The sequence below is a fragment of the Oncorhynchus kisutch genome, linkage group LG12, assembly GCF_002021735.2.
Source record: "Oncorhynchus kisutch isolate 150728-3 linkage group LG12, Okis_V2, whole genome shotgun sequence".
Taxonomy (NCBI): Eukaryota; Metazoa; Chordata; class Actinopteri; order Salmoniformes; family Salmonidae; genus Oncorhynchus; species Oncorhynchus kisutch.
The window spans coordinates 4,654,233-4,679,278 of NC_034185.2; the positions used below are offsets into that span (position 1 = coordinate 4,654,233).

The 25,046-nt window shown below is 42.3% G+C and overlaps 1 protein-coding gene across 1 annotated transcript in view; it reads right to left on the reverse strand.

Annotated features, from left to right (window-relative positions):
• The window catches only part of LOC109881472 (low density lipoprotein receptor adapter protein 1), a 93,068-nt gene that overhangs the window by 10,862 nt on the left and 57,160 nt on the right, over positions 1–25,046 (reverse strand). The window contains exons 4-8 of the mRNA XM_031836749.1: positions 23,425–23,539; positions 22,991–23,063; positions 21,865–21,951; positions 21,181–21,308; positions 7,956–7,990 (exon numbers count right to left, since the gene is read on the reverse strand). Coding sequence (XP_031692609.1) covers positions 7,956–7,990; positions 21,181–21,308; positions 21,865–21,951; positions 22,991–23,063; positions 23,425–23,539 — 438 coding nt within the window. The remainder of the gene's footprint in view (positions 1–7,955; positions 7,991–21,180; positions 21,309–21,864; positions 21,952–22,990; positions 23,064–23,424; positions 23,540–25,046) is intronic.

Genomic DNA, 25,046 nt, shown 5'->3' on the forward strand with positions numbered 1-25,046 from the left:
TGGGGTCCAAACACATTAAAACACTCACATTACATAGAAAACTAAAGCTAGAACAGTACATCACATAACAGTATTACACTACCACGTCTCTACAATAGAAAAGGTTCAATACCACCGAACAACAATATCACAATGTATGTGTCTGTACCTGTGTGTCTCTTCACAGTCCCTGTTGTTCCATAAGGTGTATTTTTACCTGTTTTTAAATCTGATTCTACTGCTGCATTAGTTACCTGATGTGGAATAGAGTTCCATGTAGTCCTGGCTCTATGTAGTACTGTGGAATAGAGTTCCATGTAGTCATGTCTCTATGTAGTACTGTGGAATAGAGTTCCATGTAGTCCTGGCTCTATGTAGTACTGTGGAATAGAGTTCCATGTAGTCCTGGCTCTATGTAGTACTGTGGAATAGAGTTCCATGTAGTCATGGCTCTATGTAGTACTGTGGAATAGAGTTCCATGTAGTCATGGCTCTATGTAGTACTGTGGAATAGAGTTCCATGTAGTCATGGCTCTATGTAGTACTGTGGAATAGAGTTCCATGTAGTCATGGCTCTATGTAGTACTGTGGAATAGAGTTCCATGTAGTCATGGCTCTATGTAGTACTGTGGAATAGAGTTCCATGTAGTCATGGCTCTATGTAGTACTGTGGAATAGAGTTCCATGTAGTCATGGCTCTATGTAGTACTGTGGAATAGAGTTCCATGTAGTCATGGCTCTATGTAGTACTGTGGAATAGAGTTCCATGTAGTCATGGCTCTATGTAGTACTGTGCGCCTCCCATAGACTGTTCTGGACTTGGGGACTGTGAAGAGACCTCTGGTGGCATGTCTTGTGGGATACGCATCGGTTCATTCAGCTTGTCAACACTTCTAACAAAAACAAGTAGTGATGAAGTCTATCTCTCTTCCACTTTGAGCCAGGATATATTGACATGCATATCATTAATGTTAGTTCTTTTAAGGGCCAGCCGTGCTGCCCTGTTCTGAGCCAATTGCAATTTTCCTAAGTTCCTCTTTGTGGCACCTGACCACACGACTGAACAGTAGTCCAGGTGTGACAAAACTAGGGCCTGTAGGACCTGCCTTGTTGATAGTGTTGTTAAGAAGGTAGAAACTAGGGTCTGTAGGACCTGTCTTGTTGATAGTGTTGTTAAGAAGGTAGAAACTAGGGCCTGTAGGACCTGCCTTGTTGATAGTGCTGTTAAGAAGGTAGAAATTAGGGCCTGTAGGACCTGCCTTGTTGATAGTGCTGTTAAGAAGGCAGAGCAGCATTTTATTATGGACAGACTCCCCATCTTAGCTACTGTTGAATCAATATGTTTTGACCCTGACAGTTTACAATCCAGGGTTACTCCAAGCAGTTTAGTCACCTCAATTTGCTCAATTTCCACATTATTCATTACGAAATATAGTTGAGGTTTAGGGTTTAGTGAATGATTTGTCCCAAATACAATGTTTTTAGTTTTGGAAATATTTAGGACTAACTTATTCCTTGCCACCCACTCTGAAACTAACTACAGCTCTTTGTTAACCTCACTATTTTCACCTCTGGCCCAAAGTAAACTGCCTGCTACTCAGGCTCAGAAGCTAGGATATGCATATAATTAGTAGATTTGGATAGAAAACACTCCAAAGTTTCTAAAACTGTTAAAATAATGTCTGTGAATATAACAGAACTGAAATGGCATGCGAAAACCTGAGGAAAATCCACCCAGGAAGTGCCATTATTTTGAAATGGCTGTTTTCCCAATGAAAGCCTATCCATCATTTAAAGGGATAGGACCCAGATTCCGTCCCTATGGCTTCCACTAGTTGTGAACAGTCTTTAGACATTGTTTCAGGCTTTTATTCTGAAAAATGAGGGAGAATGACCACATTGAGTGAGTGGACCCTGGGATGTCCCCAGAGCTGTTTCCTGCATGCGACCGAGAGCACACCTTTCTTGTTTTTCTTTTATATTGAAGACATTATTGTCCGGTTGAAATATTATTGATTATTTAGGCTAAAAACAACCTGAGGATTAATTATAAACATCGTTTGACATGTTTCTACAAACTTTACGCATACTATTAGGAATTTTCATCTGCCTGTTGTGACCGCAATTGAGCCATTGGATTACTGAACAAAATGCGCCAACAAAATTGAGGTTTTTGGATATAAAGAGGGACTTTATCGAACAAAACAAACATTTATTGTGTAACTGGGAGTCTCGTGAGTGCAACCATACGAAGATCATCAAATGTAAGTGATTAATTTTATTGCTATTTCTGACTTTCGTGACTAATCTAATCTACTTGGCTGGTAACTGTATGTAATGTTTTGTGTGCTGAGCGCTGTCCTCAGATAATCGCATGGTTTGCTTTCGTCGTAAAGCCTTTTTGAAATCTGACACGGCGGCTGGATTAACAAGAAGTTAAGATTTATTTTGATGTATTACACTTGTGATTTCATGAAAGTTAAATATTTATAGTAGCAGCAGACTGTGATCGATAATGTCAAAAGCCACGCTGAAGTCTAACAAGACAGCCCCCACAATCATTTCATCATTAATTTCTCTCAGCCAATCATCAGTCATTTGTGTAAGTGCTGTGCTTGTTGAATGTCCTTCCCTATAAGCTGAACGTTTGTTGTACATTTTCTTCACGTAAAATAGCATCTGGTCAAACACCATTTCTTCCAATACTTTACTAAGGCTTGGTAACAGACTGATTGGTCGGCTATTTGAGCCAGTAATGGGGGCTTTACTATTCCTGGGTAGCGGAATGACTTTAGCTTCCCTCCAGGCCTGAGGGCATTGTCTGGTCTGCTGATTGTCTGGTCAGCTGATTGTCTGGTCAACTGATTGTCTGGTCAACTGATTGTCTGGTCAGCTGATTGTCCGGTCAGCTGATTGTCCGGTCAGCTGATTGTCCGGTCAGCTGATTGTCCGGTCAGCTGATTGTCTGGTCAACTGATTGTCTGGTCAACTGATTGTCTGGTCAGCTGATTGTCCGGTCAGCTGATTGTCCAGTCAGCTGATTGTCCAGTCAGCTGATTGTCCAGTCAGCTGATTGTGGGGCGATTGTGGGGCGGCAGCGTAGCCTAGCAGCGGCAGCGTAGCCTAGTGGTTAGAGCATTGGACTAGTAACCGGAAGGTTGCGAGTTCAAACCCCCGAGCTGACAAGGTACAAATCTGTCGTTCTGCCCCTGAACAGGCAGTTAACCCACTGTTCCCAGGCCGTCATTGAAAATAAGAATGTGTTCTTAACTGACTTGCCTGGTTAAATAAAGGTTAAAAAAAAAATTGTCCGGTCTGCTGAGAGGATCATTGGCTGCCACCTGCATATATTCAGCCTCAGTATAATTTCCCTAGCTCTGAATTCATTATATCATTGCTGACTGCTTTAAAATGCAGTGTATTAGACCTTTACTAGTACAACAAAGCTTATTTAAAGAAAGGTTTTAAAGAGCCGAGTGTTTTTCTGTTGCTCATTCGAAAAAGAAAAAAAAAGATTTCAGTCTTGGAGGTGTGTATCCTGACCGATTCCGTGTACGTTTAGTGATTATCGTCCCTCATGAGACGCTGTAGATTCGGGAATCCTATTTCACTTCCTCAAACAGAATTAATCTAAGATCCAACTTAAGAAATCTGTAATTCATTTTGACTTTTTTTTTGCAGAGGATGTTTTCGTTGCACAATGATGTGAAAATGTAATTTAATCAGAAGCCAGATTTCTGGATTGGGCAGAGTATCCTGCCTTGCCAAATCACACTGATGCCCTTTTCAACCACATCTATGTGATAGTGGATTTTCGGCCCTCACTAGCATGACAACTAAATACAGGCACAGACTGTGTGTGGAAAATGATTTAAGACTGAGACTCTCTCCAATACAACCCAACATTACAGAGTTATGTGCATCCTTTCAAGCACACCCTTCTCATTAACCTGTGGTGAGTCATTCACACCCTTCTCATTAACCAGTGGTGAGTCATTCACACCCTTCTCATTAACCTGTGGTGAGTTATTCACACCCTTCTCATTAACCTGTGGTGAGTTATTCACACCCTTCTCATTAACCTGTGGTGAGTTATTCACACCCTTCTCATTAACCTGTGGTGAGTCATTCACACCCTTCTCATTAACCAGTGGTGAGTCATTCACACCCTTCTCATTAACCTGTGGTGAGTTATTCACACCCTTCTCATTAACCTGTGGTGAGTTATTCACACCCTTCTCATTAACCTGTGGTGAGTTATTCACACCCTTCTCATTAACCTGTGGTGAGTTATTCACACCCTTCTCATTAACCTGTGGTGAGTTATTCACACCCTTCTCATTAACCTGTGGTGAGTTATTCACACCCTTCTCATTAACCTGTGTTGAGTTATTCACACCCTTCTCATTAACCTGTGGTGAGTTATTCACACCCTTCTCATTAACCTGTGGTGAGTTATTCACACCCTTCTCATTAACCTGTGGTGAGATATTCACACCCTTCTCATTAACCTGTGGTGAGTTATTCACACCCTTCTCATTAACCTGTGGTGAGTTATTCACACCCTTCTCATTAACCTGTGGTGAGTTATTCACACCCTTCTCATTAACCTGTGGTGAGTTATTCACACCCTTCTCATTAACCTGTGGTGAGTTATTCACACCCTTCTCATTAACCTGTGTTGAGTTATTCACACCCTTCTCATTAACCTGTGGTGAGTTATTCACACCCTTCTCATTAACCTGTGGTGAGTTATTCACACCCTTCTCATTAACCTGTGGTGTTATTCACACCCTTCTCATTAACCTGTGGTGAGTTATTCACACCCTTCTCATTAACCTGTGGTGAGTTATTCACACCCTTCTCATTAACCTGTGGTGAGTTATTCACACCCTTCTCAATAACCTGTGGTGAGTTATTCACACCCTTCTCATTAACCTGTGGTGAGTTATTCACACCCTTCTCATTAACCTGTGGTGAGTTATTCACACCCTTCTCATTAACCTGTGGTGAGTTATTCACACCCTTCTCATTAACCTGTGGTGAGTTATTCACACCCTTCTCATTAACCTGTGGTGAGTTATTCACACCCTTCTCATTAACCTGTGGTGAGTTATTCACACCCTTCTCATTAACCTGTGGTGAGTTATTCACACCCTTCTCATTAACCTGTGGTGAGTTATTCACACCCTTCTCATTAACCTGTGGTGAGTTATTCACACCCTTCTCATTAACCTGTGGTGAGTTATTCACACCCTTCTCATTAACCTGTGGTGAGTTATTCACACCCTTCTCATTAACCTGTGGTGAGTTATTCACACCCTTCTCATTAACCTGTGGTGAGTTATTCACACCCTTCTCATTAACCTGTGGTGAGTTATTCACACCCTTCTCATTAACCTGTGGTGAGTTATTCACACCCTTCTCATTAACCTGTGGTGAGTTATTCACACCCTTCTCATTAACCTGTGGTGAGTTATTCACACCCTTCTCATTAACCTGTGGTGAGTTATTCACACCCTTCTCATTAACCTGTGGTGAGTTATTCACACCCTTCTCATTAACCTGTGGTGAGTTATTCACACCCTTCTCATTAACCTGTGGTGAGTTATTCACACCCTTCTCAATAACCTGTGGTGAGTTATTCACACCCTTCTCATTAACCTGTGGTGAGTTATTCACACCCTTCTCATTAACCTGTGGTGAGTTATTCACACCCTTCTCATTAACCTGTGGTGAGTTATTCACACCCTTCTCATTAACCTGTGGTGAGTTATTCACACCCTTCTCATTAACCTGTGGTGAGTTATTCACACCCTTCTCATTAACCTGTGGTGAGTTATTCACACCCTTCTCATTAACCTGTGGTGAGTTATTCACACCCTTCTCATTAACCTGTGGTGAGTTATTCACACCCTTCTCATTAACCTGTGGTGAGTTATTCACACCCTTCTCATTAACCTGTGGTGAGTTATTCACACCCTTCTCATTAACCAGTGGTGAGTTATTCACACCCTTCTCATTAACCTGTGGTGAGTTATTCACACCCTTCTCATTAACCTGTGGTGAGTTATTCACACCCTTCTCATTAACCTGTGGTGAGTTATTCACACCCTTCTCATTAACCAGTGGTGAGTTATTCACACCCTTCTCATTAACCCGTGGTGAGTTATTCACACCCTTCTCATTAACCTGTGGTGAGTTATTCACACCCTTCTGTGGTGCTAGAGGGGGTACAGCTGACCCTGGTGCTAGAGGGGGTACAGCTGACCCTGGTGCTAGAGGGGGTACAGCTGACCCTGGTGCTAGAGCGGGTACAGATGACCCTGGTGCTAGAGGGGGTACAGCTGACCCTGGTGCTAGAGGGGGTACAGCTGACCCTGGTGCTAGAGGGGGTACAGATGACCCTGGTGCTAGAGGGGGTACAGATGACCCTGGTGCTAGAGGGGGTACAGATGACCCTGGTGCTAGAGGGGGTACACAGCCGGAGGTTGAGTGTTTGAAGGGGTACGGGACTATAAAGGACACTTTATTAAACTATTTGTGGATATTATTTATTTGACATTTTTGCAGGATGAAATCACTTGAGAGTCACCATATGGTTTTCAAGAGTGTCCCAAAAATGTAAGAAACAGTAAATGTCAAAACAACAACAAATGTTGAGCTGAATCAACATGCCTTCCAAAAGAGAATTAAGAATCCGTCCTCAGACCGAGATAAAACAATGGTTTAAAGCATTGTACCTGCATGAATTTAGAAATGACCATCGGCGGAGTTTATTTTTTGCCGTGTACCAAACAGCAGGGTATAGGACTATAGGATCGATTTAAAACCAAATTATTTGCTAGAAACCATTTTGTAAAAGTGCTAAAATCATAGCGGAGAGTTGCTTGTATCTGCACAATATTTTTTACCTGATGTACAAAAGCACTGTTGCATCAGTGTATAAGTGAACAGGTGTATCCTGACAAATTAGAGGCAAATGATTTATGAATACAGAGAAAGAAAGGGGGGGTAATACTGAGCCTTGAGGTACACCTCTATTAAAGTCCAAGAAGTTGTGTTTTCTGTCATTCTATGCAAACACGTTGTTTTCTATTGCTAAAATACATGGAACCGGTTTTTGGAATCTGTTATGGAACCAGTTTAGGATTCTGTTATGGAACCGGTTTAGGAATCTGTTATGGAACCGGTTTAGGATTCTGTTATGGAACCGGTTTAGGATTCTGTTATGGAACCGGTTTAGGAATCTGTTATGGAACCGGTTTAGGAATCTGTTATGGAACCGGTTTAGGAATCTGTTATGGAAACCGGTTTAGGAATCTGTTATGGAACCGGTTTAGGAATCTGTTATGGAACCGGTTTAGGAATCTGTTATGGAACCGGTTTAGGAATCTGTTATGGAACCGGTTTAGGAATCTGTTATGGAACCGGTTTAGGAATCTGTTATGGAACCGGTTTAGGAATCTGTTATGGAACCGGTTTAGGAATCTGTTATGGAACCGGTTTAGGAATCTGTTATGGAACCGGTTTAGGAATCTGTTATGGAACCGGTTAGGAATCTGTTATGGAACCGGTTTAGGAATCTGTTAGCGAAACCACTGTATCGACGTTTTCCTACGAAGACAGAATGACGAACTAAATCAAAATGCTTTTGATAACTCAATGAAGATGGCCGCAGTTAGTTTGCCTTGGTCAGATAAAGGATTTATGTCGTTAGTTTCACAATGCTGTTGAGGTAGAATGGTTGGATCTGAAGCCCGATCGAAAGGGTGAAATTAAACTACCTTTATCGAAGTACTGATACATTTGGGAATGTATTCATTTCTCAAAGACTATTTGCTGTTGAACAGATTACTGATATCATTAATTATAGATTTCTAATTATCTTAGCGGATCGATGTGACCTTGAGTATAGAAATTAGATATACAGTACTTTAGATACAATATAATGTAAAACATCATGTAAATATTACCTTGAGAATGCATCATCGAGGCCATCCTCCACATCCTGTGAATAGAAACAGTACCAGGAATAAAAACAGTACCAGGAATAGAAACAGTAACAGGAATAGAAACAGAACCAGGAATAGAAACAGTACCAGGAATAGAAACAGTACCAGGAATAGAAACAGTACCTATATTAGAAACAGTACCAGGAATAGAAACAGTACCAGGAATAGAAACAGTAACAGGAATAGAAACAGAACCAGGAATAGAAACAGTACCTTGAATAGAAACAGAACCAGGAATATAAACAGTACCTATATTAGAAACAGTACCAGGAATAGAAACAGTACCAGGAATAGAAACAGTACCAGGAATAGAAACAGAACCAGGAATAGAAACAGTACCTATATTAGAAACAGTACCAGGAATAGAAACAGTACCTATATTAGAAACAGTACCAGGAATAGAAACAGTACCAGGAATAGAAACAGAACCAGGAATAGAAACAGAACCAGGAATAGAAACAGTACCTATATTAGAAACAGTACCAGGAATAGAAACAGTACCAGGAATAGAAACAGTACCAGGAATAGAAACAGAACCAGGAATAGAAACAGTACCTATATTAGAAACAGTACCAGGAATAGAAACAGTACCAGGAATAGAAACAGTACCAGGAATAGAAACAGTACCTATATTAGAAACAGTACCAGGAATAGAAACAGTACCAGGAATAAAAACAGTACCAGGAATAGAAACAGTACCTTGAATAGAAACAGTACCTTGAATAGAAACAGAACCAGGAATAGAAACAGTACCTATATTAGAAACAGTACCAGGAATAGAAACAGTACCAGGAATAGAAACAGTACCAGGAATAGAAACAGAACCAGGAATAGAAACAGTACCTATATTAGAAACAGTACCAGGAATAGAAACAGTACCTATATTAGAAACAGTACCAGGAATAGAAACAGTACCAGGAATAGAAACAGTACCAGGAATAGAAACAGAACCAGGAATAGAAACAGTACCTATATTAGAAACAGTACCAGGAATAGAAACAGTACCAGGAATAAAAACAGTACCAGGAATAGAAACAGTACCTTGAATAGAAACAGTACCTTGAATAGAAACAGAACCAGGAATAGAAACAGTACCTATATTAGAAACAGTACCAGGAATAGAAACAGTACCAGGAATAGAAACAGAACCAGGAATAGAAACAGAACCAGGAATAGAAACAGTACCTATATTAGAAACAGTACCAGGAATAGAAACAGTACCAGGAATAGAAACAGTACCAGGAATAGAAACAGAACCAGGAATAGAAACAGTACCTATATTAGAAACAGTACCAGGAATAGAAACAGTACCAGGAATAGAAACAGTACCAGGAATAGAAACAGTACCTATATTAGAAACAGTACCAGGAATAGAAACAGTACCAGGAATAAAAACAGTACCAGGAATAGAAACAGTACCTTGAATAGAAACAGTACCTTGAATAGAAACAGAACCAGGAATAGAAACAGTACCAGGAATAGAAACAGTACCAGGAATAGAAACAGTACCTATATTAGAAACAGTACCAGGAATAGAAACAGTACCAGGAATAGAAACAGTACCAGGAATAGAAACAGTACCTATATTAGAAACAGTACCAGGAATAGAAACAGTACCAGGAATAAAAACAGTACCAGGAATAGAAACAGTACCTTGAATAGAAACAGTACCTTGAATAGAAACAGAACCAGGAATAGAAACAGTACCAGGAATAGAAACAGTACCAGGAATAGAAACAGTACCTATATTAGAAACAGTACCAGGAATAGAAACAGTACCAGGAATAGAAACAGTACCAGGAATAGAAACAGTACCTATATTAGAAACAGTACCAGGAATAGAAACAGTACCAGGAATAAAAACAGTACCAGGAATAGAAACAGTACCTTGAATAGAAACAGTACCTTGAATAGAAACAGAACCAGGAATAGAAACAGTACCTATATTAGAAACAGTACCAGGAATAGAAACAGTACCAGGAATAGAAACAGTACCAGGAATAGAAACAGAACCAGGAATAGAAACAGTACCTATATTAGAAACAGTACCAGGAATAGAAACAGTACCTATATTAGAAACAGTACCAGGAATAGAAACAGTACCAGGAATAGAAACAGTACCAGGAATAGAAACAGAACCAGGAATAGAAACAGTACCTATATTAGAAACAGTACCAGGAATAGAAACAGTAACAGGAATAGAAACAGAACCAGGAATAGAAACAGTACCAGGAATAGAAACAGTACCAGGAATAGAAACAGTACCTATATTAGAAACAGTACCAGGAATAGAAACAGTACCAGGAATAAAAACAGTACCAGGAATAGAAACAGTACCTTGAATAGAAACAGTACCTTGAATAGAACCAGAACCAGGAATAGAAACAGTACCTATATTAGAAACAGTACCAGGAATAGAAACAGTACCTATATTAGAAACAGTACCAGGAATAGAAACAGTACCAGGAATAGAAACAGTACCAGGAATAGAAACAGAACCAGGAATAGAAACAGTACCTATATTAGAAACAGTACCAGGAATAGAAACAGTACCAGGAATAGAAACAGAACCAGGAATAGAAACAGTACCTATATTAGAAACAGTACCAGGAATAGAAACAGTACCTATATTAGAAACAGTACCAGGAATAGAAACAGTACCAGGAATAGAAACAGTACCAGGAATAGAAACAGAACCAGGAATAGAAACAGTACCTATATTAGAAACAGTACAAGGAATAGAAACAGTACCATGAATAGAAACAGTAGCAGGAATAGAAACAGTACCAGGAATAGAAACAGAACCAGGAATAGAAACAGTACCTATATTAGAAACAGTACAAGGAATAGAAACAGTACAAGGAATAGAAACAGTACCAGGAATAGAAACAGTAGCAGGAATAGAAACAGTACAAGGAATAGAAACAGTACCAGGAATAGAAACAGTACCAGGAATAGAAACAGTACCAAGACAACTCGATGAGACTGTACTGCAGTATGCATCAATGCGCAGGCAATATAACTACAAACTCAAGAACCAGTATCTATTGCATACACCTCCTCAGTGTATCAGCAACAATTTGTCATTACCTTCAATATAACTTCAATTAAATCCTGAAGTGATGCTTTCTTGATTAGGTAAATTAGCAAGAGTTGCATAGCAGTATACTCAGCTCAGACAGTTTTCAATATCAATATTTAACATCAATATTTGTTTGTCAATATTATTTTACTGGTTTGTGGCACTGACAAATTGTGCATCTTTTTTATGGGTTTACCAAGATCCCAATCAGTAGAGAAAAAATAAGACACCTATCAGATGAGGTGATGGAGTATTTAACCAATAAGAGCCGACTTGGTCTATGGTAGCATTCACAGGGAAACGATGCCATCTAGTGGTGAGTATATGCCAACACAGCTGCATAATGTTAACTACTCTTGTGTTTTTTTGTGTGTTTTTTTTTTAAACCTTTATTTAACTAGGCAAGACAGTTCAAAAAACTCATTCTTATTGACAATGATGGCCTACACCGGCCAAGACTCCCAAACATGGCCAGACGTGATACATGTTTGGACCAATTAGAATCAAGGGGTAGGCAGGGGTGTAAAGTACTGAAGTAAAAAGACTTTAAAGTACTACTTAAGTAGTTGTTTTTAAAAATCTGTACTTGACTTTACAATTTACCTGCAGCACTCCAGGAACAGGGGTAGAATACACACCTTACAGGTGAATGACCTCCAGGTAGAATATACACCTTACAGGTGAATGACCTCCAGGTAGAATATACACCTTACAGGTGAACGACCTCCAGGAACAGGGGTAGAATATACACTTTACAGGTGAATGACCTCCAGGTAAAATATACACCTTACAGGTGGCTGACCTCCAGGTAGAATATACACCTTACAGGTGAATGACCTCCAGGTAGAATATACACCTTACAGGTGAATGACCTCCAGGTAGAATATACCCCTTACAGGTGAATGACCTCCAGGTAGAATATACACCTTACAGGTGGCTGACCTCCAGGAACAGGGGTAGAATATACACCTTACAGGTGAATGACCTCCAGGTAGAATATACACCTTACAGGTGAATGACCTCCAGGTAGAATATACACCTTACAGGTGAATGACCTCCAGGTAGAATATACACCTTACAGGTGAATGACCTCCAGGTAGAATATACACCTTACAGGTGGCTGACCTCCAGGAACAGGGGTAGAATATACACCTTACAGGTGAATGACCTCCAGGTAGAATATACACCTTACAGGTAAATGACCTCCAGGTAGAATATACACCTTACAGGTGGATGACCTCCAGGAACAGGGGTAGAATATACACCTTACAGGTGAATGACCTCCAGGTAGAATATACACCTTACAGGTGAATGACCTCCAGGTAGAATATACACCTTACAGGTGAATGACCTCCAGGTAGAATATACACCTTACAGGTGAATGACCTCCAGGTAGAATATACACCTTACAGGTGAATGACCTCCAGGTAGAATATACACCTTACAGGTGGCTGACCTCCAGGAACAGGGGTAGAATATACACCTTACAGGTGAATGACCTCCAGGTAGAATATACACCTTACAGGTAAATGACCTCCAGGTAGAATATACACCTTACAGGTGAATGACCTCCAGGTAGAATATACACCTTACAGGTGGATGACCTCCAGGAACAGGGGTAGAATATACACCTTACAGGTGAATGACCTCCAGGTAGAATATACACCTTACAGGTGAATGACCTCCAGGTAGAATATACACCTTACAGGTGGATGACCTCCAGGAACAGGGGTAGAATATACACCTTACAGGTGAATGACCTCCAGGAACAGGGGTTGCCTACCCCTGAAGGAGAATATACACATCACAGGGTAGAATATCATAACGCAATGTTTAGGATTTGTGACACGTGAAAAGGTCAAATCGGGCGACCTCTTAACAATGTTATGGTATAAGAATGTTTTTTTTAAAGACCCATTGCACTACAGCATGTAAGAAGAAAGAGGATTGCTCAGCAGTTTCAACAATAATTTAAAGCCTATAGCATTAGAGGTCATCCATCTCAACTATACCGGAGGTCAACTATACTGGAGGTCATCCATCTCAACTATACCGGAGGTCACCCATCTCAACTATACTGGAGGCCATCCACCTCAATAATACTGGAGGTCATCCATCTCAACTATACTGGAGGTCATCCATCTCAAGTATACTGGAGATCATCCACCTCAACTATACTGGAGGTCATCCACCTCAACTATACTGGAGGTCATCCACCTCAACTATACTGGAGGTCATCCACCTCAACTATACTGGAGGTCATCCACCTCAATTATACTGGAGATCAACAATACTGGAGGTCAACTATACTGGAGGTCATCCACCTCAATTATACTGGAGATCAACAATACTGGAGCTCAACTATACTGGAGGTCATCCACCTCAACTATACTGGAGATCAACAATACTGGAGGTCAACTATACTGGAGATCATCCACCTCAATAATACTGGAGGTCATCCACCTCAATAATACTGGAGGTCATCCATCTCAACTATACTGGAGGTCATCCATCTCAACTATACTGGAGGTCAACTATACTGGAGGACAACTATACTGGAGGTCATCCATCTCAACTATACTGGAGGTCATCCACCTCAACTATACTGGAGGTGAACTATACTGGAGGTCATCCATCTCAACTATACTGGAGGTCATCCATCTCAACTATACTGGAGGTCAACTATACTGGAGGTCATCCACCTCAACTATACTGGAGGACACCTATACTGGAGGTCTTCCATCTCAACTATACTGGAGGTCATCCACCTCAACTATACTGGAGGTCATCCATCTCAATTATACTGGAGGTCAACTATACTGGAGGTCATCCATCTCAACTATACTGGAGGTCATCCACCTCAACTATACTGGAGGTCATCGATCTCAACTATACTGGAGGTCAACTATACTGGAGGTCATCCATCTCTACTATACTGGAGGTCACCTATACTGGAGGTCATCCATCTCAACTATACTGGAGGCCATCCACCTAAACTATACTGGAGGTCATCCATCTCAATTATACTGGAGGTCATCCATCTCAACTATACTGGAGATCATCCACCTCAATAATACTGGAGGTCATCCACCTCAATAATACTGGAGGTCATCCATCTCAACTATACTGGAGGTCATCCATCTCAACTATACTGGCGTTCATCCATCTCAACTATACTGGAGGTCAACTATACTGGAGGACAACTATACTGGAGGTCATCCATCTCAACTATACTGGAGGTCATCCATCTCAACTATACTGGAGGTCAACTATACTGGAGGTCATCCATCTCAACTATACTGGAGGTCAACTATACTGGAGGTCATCCACCTCAACTATACTGGATGTCATCCACCTCAACTATACTGGAGGACAACTATACTGGAGGTCATCCACCTCAACTATACTGGAGGACAACTATACTGGAGGTCATCCATCTCAACTATACTGGAGTTCATCCACCTCAACTAAACTGGAGGTCATCCATCTCAATTATACTGGAGGTCAACTATACTGGAGGTCATCCATCTCAACTATACTGGAGGTCATCCACCTCAACTATACTGGAGGTCATCGATCTCAACTATACTGGAGGTCACCTATACTGGAGGTCATCCATCACAACTATACTGGAGGTCATACACCTAAACTTTACTGGAGGTCATCCATCTCAATTATACTGGAGGTCATCCATCTCAACTATACTGGAGGTCATCCACCTCAATTGTACTGGAGGTCAACTATACTGGAGGTCATCCATCTCAACTATACTGGAGGTCATCCATCTCAATTATACTAGAGGTCAACTATACTGGAGGTCATCCATCTCAACTATACTGGAGCTCATTCATCTCAATTATACTGGAGATCAACTATACTGGAGGTCAACTATACTGGAGATCATCCACCTCAACTATACTGGAGGTCATCCACCTCAATTATACTGGAGATCAACAATACTGGAGGTCAACTATACTGGAGGTCATCCACCTCAATTATACTGGAGATCAACAATACTGGAGCTCAACTATACTGGAGGTCATCCACCTCAACTATACTGGAGATCAACAATACTGGAGGTCAACTATACTGGAGATCATCCACCTCAATAATACTGGAGGTCATCCACCTCAATAATACTGGAGGTCATCCATCTCAACTATACTGGAGGTCATCCATCTCAACTATACTGGAGGTCAACTATACTGGAGGACAACTATACTGGAGGTCATCCATCTCAACTATACTGGAGGTCATCCACCTCAACTATACTGGAGGTGAACTATACTGGAGGTCATCCATCTCAACTATACTGGAGGTCATCCATCTCAACTATACTGGAGGTCAACTATACTGGAGGTCATCCACCTCAACTATACTGGAGGACACCTATACTGGAGGTCTTCCATCTCAACTATACTGGAGGTCATCCACCTCAACTATACTGGAGGTCATCCATCTCAATTATACTGGAGGTCAACTATACTGGAGGTCATCCATCTCAACTATACTGGAGGTCATCCACCTCAACTATACTGGAGGTCATCGATCTCAACTATACTGGAGGTCAACTATACTGGAGGTCATCCATCTCTACTATACTGGAGGTCACCTATACTGGAGGTCATCCATCTCAACTATACTGGAGGCCATCCACCTAAACTATACTGGAGGTCATCCATCTCAATTATACTGGAGGTCATCCATCTCAACTATACTGGAGATCATCCACCTCAATAATACTGGAGGTCATCCACCTCAATAATACTGGAGGTCATCCATCTCAACTATACTGGAGGTCATCCATCTCAACTATACTGGCGTTCATCCATCTCAACTATACTGGAGGTCAACTATACTGGAGGACAACTATACTGGAGGTCATCCATCTCAACTATACTGGAGGTCATCCATCTCAACTATACTGGAGGTCAACTATACTGGAGGTCATCCATCTCAACTATACTGGAGGTCAACTATACTGGAGGTCATCCACCTCAACTATACTGGATGTCATCCACCTCAACTATACTGGAGGACAACTATACTGGAGGTCATCCACCTCAACTATACTGGAGGACAACTATACTGGAGGTCATCCATCTCAACTATACTGGAGTTCATCCACCTCAACTAAACTGGAGGTCATCCATCTCAATTATACTGGAGGTCAACTATACTGGAGGTCATCCATCTCAACTATACTGGAGGTCATCCACCTCAACTATACTGGAGGTCATCGATCTCAACTATACTGGAGGTCACCTATACTGGAGGTCATCCATCACAACTATACTGGAGGTCATACACCTAAACTTTACTGGAGGTCATCCATCTCAATTATACTGGAGGTCATCCATCTCAACTATACTGGAGGTCATCCACCTCAATTGTACTGGAGGTCAACTATACTGGAGGTCATCCATCTCAACTATACTGGAGGTCATCCATCTCAATTATACTAGAGGTCAACTATACTGGAGGTCATCCATCTCAACTATACTGGAGCTCATTCATCTCAATTATACTGGAGATCAACTATACTGGAGGTCAACTATACTGGAGATCATCCTCCTCAACTATACTGGAGGTCATCCATCTCAACTATACTGGAGGTCAACTATACTGGAGTAAATCCATCTCAACTATACTGGAGGTCAACTATACTGGAGGTCATCCACCTCAACTATACTGGAGGTCAACTATACTGGAGGTCATCCATCTCTCAACTATACTGGAGGTCATCCACCTCAACTATACTGGAGGTCAACTATACTGGAGGTCATCCATCTCTCAACTATACTGGAGGTCATCCACCTCAACTATACTGGAGGACAACTATACTGGAGGTCATCCATCTCAACTATACTGGAGGTCATCCACCTCAACTATACTGGAGGTCATCCATCTCAATTATACTAGAGGTCAACTATACTGGAGGTCATCCATCTCAACTATACTGGAGGTCATTCATCTCAATTATACTGGAGATCAACTATACTGGAGGTCAACTATACTGGAGGTCATCCTCCTCAACTATACTGGAGGTCATCCATCTCAACTATACTGGAGGTCAACTATACTGGAGTAAATCCATCTCAACTATACTGGAGGTCATCCATCTCAAGTATACTGGAGATCATCCACCTCAACTATACTGGAGGTCATCCACCTCAACTATACTGGAGGTCATCCACCTCAACTATACTGGAGGTCATCCACCTCAATTATACTGGAGATCAACAATACTGGAGGTCAACTATACTGGAGGTCATCCACCTCAATTATACTGGAGATCAACAATACTGGAGCTCAACTATACTGGAGGTCATCCACCTCAACTATACTGGAGATCAACAATACTGGAGGTCAACTATACTGGAGATCTTCCACCTCAATAATACTGGAGGTCTACCACCTCAATAATACTGGAGGTCATCCATCTCAACTATACTGGAGGTCATCCATCTCAACTATACTGGAGGTCAACTATACTGGAGGACAACTATACTGGAGGTCATCCATCTCAACTATACTGGAGGTCATCCACCTCAACTATACTGGAGGTGAACTATACTGGAGGTCATCCATCTCAACTATACTGGAGGTCATCCATCTCAACTATACTGGAGGTCAACTATACTGGAGGTCATCCACCTCAACTATACTGGAGGACACCTATACTGGAGGTCTTCCATCCCAACTATACTGGAGGTCATCCACCTCAACTATACTGGAGGTCATCCATCTCAATTATACTGGAGGTCAACTATACTGGAGGTCATCCATCTCAACTATACTGGAGGTCATCCACCTCAACTATACTGGAGAGCATCGATCTCAACTATACTGGAGGTCAACTATACTGGAGGTCATCCATCTCTACTATACTGGAGGTCACCTATACTGGAGGTCATCCATCTCAACTATACTGGAGGCCATCCACCTAAACTATACTGGAGGTCATCCATCTCAATTATACTGGAGGTCATCCATCTCAACTATACTGGAGATCATCCACCTCAATAATACTGGAGGTCATCCACCTCAATAATACTGGAGGTCATCCATCTCAACTATACTGGAGGTCATCCATCTCAACTATACTGGCGTTCATCCATCTCAACTATACTGGAGGTCAACTATACTGGAGGACAACTATACTGGAGGTCATCCATCTCAACTATACTGGAGGTCATCCATCTCAACTATACTGGAGGTCAACTATACTGGAGGTCATCCATCTCAACTATACTGGAGGTCAACTATACTGGAGGTCATCCACCTCAACTATACTGGAGGACAACTATACTGGAGGTCATCCATCTCAACTATACTGGAGTTCATCCACCTCAACTAAACTGGAGGTCATCCATCTCAATTATACTGGAGGTCACCTATACTGGAGGTCATCCATCTCAACTATACTGGAGGTCATACACCTAAACTTTACTGGAGGTCATCCATCTCAATTATACTGGAGGTCATCCATTTCAACTATACTGGAGGTCATCCACCTCAATTATACTGGAGGTCAACTATACTGGAGGTCATCCATCTCAACTATACTGGAGGTCATCCATCTCAATTATACTAGAGGTCAACTATACTGGAGGTCATCCATCTCAACTATACTGGAGCTCATTCATCTCAATTATACTGGAGATCAACTATACTGGAGGTCAACTATACTGGAGGTCATCCTCCTCAACTATACTGGAGGTCATCCATCTCAACTATACTGGAGGTCAACTATACTGGAGTAAATCCATCTCAACTATACTGGAGGTCAACTATACTGGAGGTCATCCACCTCAACTATACTGGAGGTCAACTATACTGGAGGTCATCCATCTCTCAACTATACTGGAGGTCATCCACCTCAACTATACTGGAGGTCATACACCTAAACTTTACTGGAGGTCATCCATCTCAATTATACTGGAGGTCATCCATCTCAACTATACTGGAGGTCATCCACCTCAATTATACTGGAGGTCAACTATACTGGAGGTCATCCATCTCAACTATACTGGAGGTCATCCATCTCAATTATACTAGAGGTCAACTATACTGGAGGTCATCCATCTCAACTATACTGGAGGTCATTCATCTCAATTATACTGGAGATCAACTATACTGGAGGTCAACTATACTGGAGGTCATCCTCCTCAACTATACTGGAGGTCATCCATCTCAACTATACTGCAGGTCAACTATACTGGAGTAAATCCATCTCAACTATACTGGAGGTCAACTATACTGGAGGTCATCCACCTCAACTATACTGGAGGTCAACTATACTGGAGGTCATCCATCTCTCAACTATACTGGAGGTCATCCACCTCAACTATACTGGAGGTCAACTATACTGGAGGTCATCCATCTCTCAACTATACTGGAGGTCATCCACCTCAACTATACTGGAGGACAACTATACTGGAGGTCATCCATCTCAACTATACTGGAGGTCATCCACCTCAACTATACTGGAGGTCATCCATCTCAATTATACTGGAGGTCAACTATACTGGAGGTCATCCATCTCTACTATACTGGAGGTCACCTATACTGGAGGTCATCCATCTCAACTATACTGGAGGCCATCCACCTAAACTATACTGGAGGTCATCCATCTCAATTATACTGGAGGTCATCCATCTCAACTATACTGGAGGTCTCCATCTCAATTATACTGGAGGTCATCCATCTCAACTATACTGGAGGTCATCCACCTCAATTATACTGGAGGTCAACTATACTGGAGGTCATCCATCTCAACTATACTGGAGGTCATCCATCTCAATTATACTGGAGATCAACTATACTGGAGGTCATCCATCTCAACTATACTGGAGGTCAACTATACTGGAGGTCATCCACCTCAACTATACTGGAGGTCAACTATACTGGAGGTCATCCATCTCTCAACTATACTGGAGGTCATCCACCTCAACTATACTGGAGGTCAACTATACTGGAGGTCATCCACCTCAACTATACTGGAGGTCATCCACATCAACTATACTGGAGGTCATCCATCTCAACTATACTGGAGGACATCCACCTACACTATACTGGAGATCATCCACCTCAATAATACTGGAGGTCATCCACCTCAACTATACTGGAGGTCATCCATCTCAACTATACTGGAGGACAACTATACTGGAGGACAACTATACTGGAGGTCATCCATCTCAACTATACTGGAGGTCATCCATCTCTACTATACTGGAGGTCACCTATACTGGAGGTCATCCATCTCAACTATACTGGAGGCCATCCACCTAAACTATACTGGAGGTCATCCATCTCAATTATACTGGAGGTCATCCATCTCAACTATACTGGAGGTCTCCATCTCAATTATACTGGAGGTCATCCATCTCAACTATACTGGAGGTCATCCACCTCAATTATACAAGAGGTCAACTATACTGGAGGTCATCCATCTCAACTATACTGGAGGTCATCCATCTCAATTATACTGGAGATCAACTATACTGGAGGTCATCCATCTCAACTATACTGGAGGTCAACTATACTGGAGGTCATCCACCTCAACTATACTGGAGGTCAACTATACTGGAGGTCATCCATCTCTCAACTATACTGGAGGTCATCCACCTCAACTATACTGGAGGTCAACTATACTGGAGGTCATCCACCTCAACTATACTGGAGGTCATCCACATCAACTATACTGGAGGTCATCCATCTCAACTATACTGGAGGACATCCACCTACACTATACTGGAGATCATCCACCTCAATAATACTGGAGGTCATCCACCTCAACTATACTGGAGGTCATCCATCTCAACTATACTGGAGGACAACTATACTGGAGGACAACTATACTGGAGGTCATCCATCTCAACTATACTGGAGGTCATCCACCTCAACTATACTGGAGGTCATCCATCTCAACTATAGTGGCGGTAATACCATGTCTAATGGGGTTCACCTGTTATCATTAGCAATAGCCTTTAACAGTCCCAGCTTGTCCATGGAGAATACATATTGTTTACGTTATATCAGGCGTGATAATGATGACTGGCTAGACCAATCAAGGGCCTGGAACCCAAGGACATGACTTACCCAGGAGCCGTGTTTGATTGGTCGTTTCCTGGTGGGTTTGTTGCTGGGTGAAGGAGAGCTGAATGACATGGAGAAAAATGGCCGTCTCTGTTTCTCCTCCTTCATCAGGGGCTGCTGCTTCTCTGAGTCTGAGACAGAGAGAGAGAGGGGGACAGAGAGAGGGAAGGGGGGAGAGAGAGAGAGAGAGAGAGAGAGAGAGAGAGAGAGAGAGAGAGAAGGAGAGAGAGAGGGAGAGAGAGATAAGGAGAGAGCGAGAGAGAGAGAGAGCGAGAGAGAGAGAAGGAGAGAGAGAGAGAGAGAGAGAGAGAGAGATAGAGAGAGAGATAGAGAGAGAGAGAGAGAGAGAGACAGAGAGACAGAGAGAGAGAGAGAAGGAGGGAGAGAGAGAGAGAGAGAGAGAGAGAGAGAGAGAGAGAGAGAGAGAGAGAGAGAGAGAGAGAGAGAGAGGGAGAATAGACCCAAAACATTCAGCACTGATCAGGCTAGGTCCCTGAGGGTGAGGAGGAGAGTGGAGGAAGTGAAATAACTACTTGTGGCTGTCTGGCGAAGGTCTGAAGCCCTGCAGTACGTTTAGGCTATATTGCCCAGCCCTAGTGGGTGTACCTTAACAAGCGTGCAAAGATTTATAGACCAATAGATGTCAAGATCATTACAGGAAGAGTACTACAAATGAAGTTGACCTACCTGAGACGCTGTGTGTGTTTGTAGTCTCTGTCTGTCCATCACTGACAGAACACGAGCAGCATGTCCTCCTGGCCTTCTGACTTTTATCTGAGGACAGAGAGGAGAGGAAAAGTGTCAGACCCCAGGAACATGTAGTCCAGCGGAAAAACGTTGGAGAACGTTGGAGACAAAACGTTGGAGACAAAACGTTGGAGACAAAACGTTGGAGACAAAACGTTGCAAAATGTTGGAGACAAAATGTTGGAGACAAAATGTTGGAGACAAAATGTTGGAGACAAAATGTTGGAGACAAAATGTTGGAGACAAAACGTTGGAGACAAAATGTTGGAGACAAAATGTTGGAGACAAAACGTTGGAGACAAAATGTTGGAGACAAAATGTTGGAGACAAAATGTTGGAGACAAAACGTTGGAGACAAAACGTTGGAGAAAAAACGTTCGAGAACGGACAGTAAAAATGTTTTGCTGACATTCACCCTAATCCTCACCTTCCTGAGCAATCTCCCACAGGTCCAGAGCTACTGTGAAGGCCTAGGCTACGGTTAGAGTTAGTACTCACCTTCCTGAGCAATCTCCCACAGGTCCAGAGCTACTGTGAAGGCCTAGGCTACGGTTAGAGTTAGTACTCACCTTCCTGAGCAATCTCCCGCAGGTCCAGAGCTACTGTGAAGGCCTAGGCTACGGTTAGAGTTAGTACTCACCTTCCTGAGCAATCTCCCACAGGTCCAGAGCTACTGTGAAGGCCTGGGCTACGGTTAGAGTTAGTACTCACCTTCCTGAGCAATCTCCCACAGGTCCAGAGCTACTGTGAAGGCCTGGGCTACGGTTAGAGTTAGTACTCACCTTCCTGAGCAATCTCCCACAGGTCCAGAGCTACTGTGAAGGCCTGGGCTACGGTTAGAGTTAGTACTCACCTTCCTGAGCAATCTCCCACAGGTCCAGAGCTACTGTGAAGGCCTGGGCTACGGTTAGAGTTAGTACTCACCTTCTTGAGCAATCTCCCACAGGTCCAGAGCTACTGTGAAGGCCTGGGCTACGGTTAGAGTTAGTACTCACCTTCCTGAGCAATCTCCCACAGGTCCAGAGCTACTGTGAAGGCCTGGGCTACGGTTAGAGTTAGTACTCACCTTCTTGAGCAATCTCCCACAGGTCCAGAGCTACTGTGAAGGCCTGGGCTACGGTGAGAGTCACAGCTTGGGCCTGACAAACCACAGAACAGAGACATACTGTATAACATAATTTGATTGTGGTTTGCAAGCATCTACAGTACCACAAGATGGAGCCAGACACCATCGTCATTTCAGATGTAAACTTCTAAAGTGAGAATTGTTTTGGATTGGAAACTTCTCGTGTTTCCCTAACGACGTATAAAGATAGAAATTAAATTAAATAGAAAAATTAAATTAAATTAAATAGAAATTAAAATTAACGACATTAAATTACTTTAATCCGTGTTTCATTCTGAAATATTCAGGCATGTGTCTCGGGTTGATTATCAAAAGTTATCAACAGAGACGGAAAGCGAAAAGTGTTTTGAACTAGTGCCCCACTTGTCACTTACGATCTTCTTCTTGTGACAGAGGAAGGCGTGGCACTCGAGGGTCTCGTCCAACTGAATCTGGGAGACGTAGGCAAACACTTTGTCCTGGGTTTTATCTGCAGTACAGTAGGAGATTCTGCAGGAGGGGAGAACAATACAACTCCCATCAACCAATGGGGCCTAGGGTATAGACACACCCTCCCCTGGCTACACATACAGTATAGTTCAATGGAGAAGAGAGAGATATCCATTGGTGACGATCAATTCATTGAACATTTACACATTATCTCCACCATAAAGAAGGTTGATATGACATTTTTTTAAACATTTTCCATGATAATTTGATTTGCAATGAACGTATATTGTATCCTCATCTATCTCTGGCCTACAGACCCCAATGCCATCCATCACAGTTAGAGAGAGACAGATATAGGATGAGTTTTAAACTAGTAACTCCACTACTGCTCTTCCTAACCTGGTTCATACGGGACGAACAGCAGGCCAATCACAGCAGGGTGTGAAGGGGAAGTCATGAATATTAAGTAGGCCATAGATCACAGATGGACCAAAGAGGGTGGCATCCCAAATGCCACCCTGTTTCACAAATGCCACCCTGTTTTCTATATAGTACACTACTTTTGACCAGGGCCTTATAGTGATTAGGGTGCCATTTGGGACGAAAATCTGACTATCACAGAGCAGAGAAGAAAATAACTGAACAAATCACTAAAGCTTTACAGTCTTAAAACCTCATTACTAAATCTTATGCTATCTTGTCAAATCTCTAAAACCTCTGAAGGGGGCTTAGAAAGAAATTAATTCATTGCCAGTTAATCATTATTGGTGCCCAGGGGCCTTATGTATCTAGGAGTAAGAGTGCTGGGATCAGGTTCCCCCCTGTCTATATAATCGTTTTAATTGAGATCTAAAAGGCAAACCTGATCCAAGATCAGCACTGTGTAACTCATTATCACCCCAGTTTGAACAACAGCCAACAAAACAAAAGCAAAGATTAACAGTTTATTGACGACATGTTCAAAACAATATCAACTACATTACTGATCCTGGCATGCATAACTTGTATACCTGGTCTATGGGAAAAATGTATATTCAACTTTCAGAAAACCTATTGTCATGCAGCAAATCAACGGAAAGTAACGGTGAGTGGCTGGTTCTAAAGGTCATGGTGAGTGGCTGGTTCTAAAGGCCATGGTGAGTGGTTGGTTCTAAAGGCCACAGTGAGTGGTTGGTTCTAAAGGCCATGGTGAGTGGCTGGTTCTAAAGGCCACAGTGAGTGGTTGGTTCTAAAGGCCATGGTGAGTGGCTGGTTCTAAAGGCCATGGTGAGTGGTTGGTTCTAAAGGCCATGGTGAGTGGCTGGTTCTAAAGGCCATGGTGAGTGGCTGGTTCTAAAGGCCATGGTGAGTGGTTGGTTCTAAAGGCCACAGTGAGTGGTTGGTTCTAAAGGCCATGGTGAGTGGCTGGTTCTAAAGGCCACAGTGAGTGGTTGGTTCTAAAGGCCATGGTGAGTGGCTGGTTCTAAAGGCCATGGTGAGTGGCTGGTTCTAAAGGCCATGGTGAGTGGTTGGTTCTAAAGGCCACAGTGAGTGGTTGGTTCTAAAGGCCACAGTGAGTGGTTGGTTC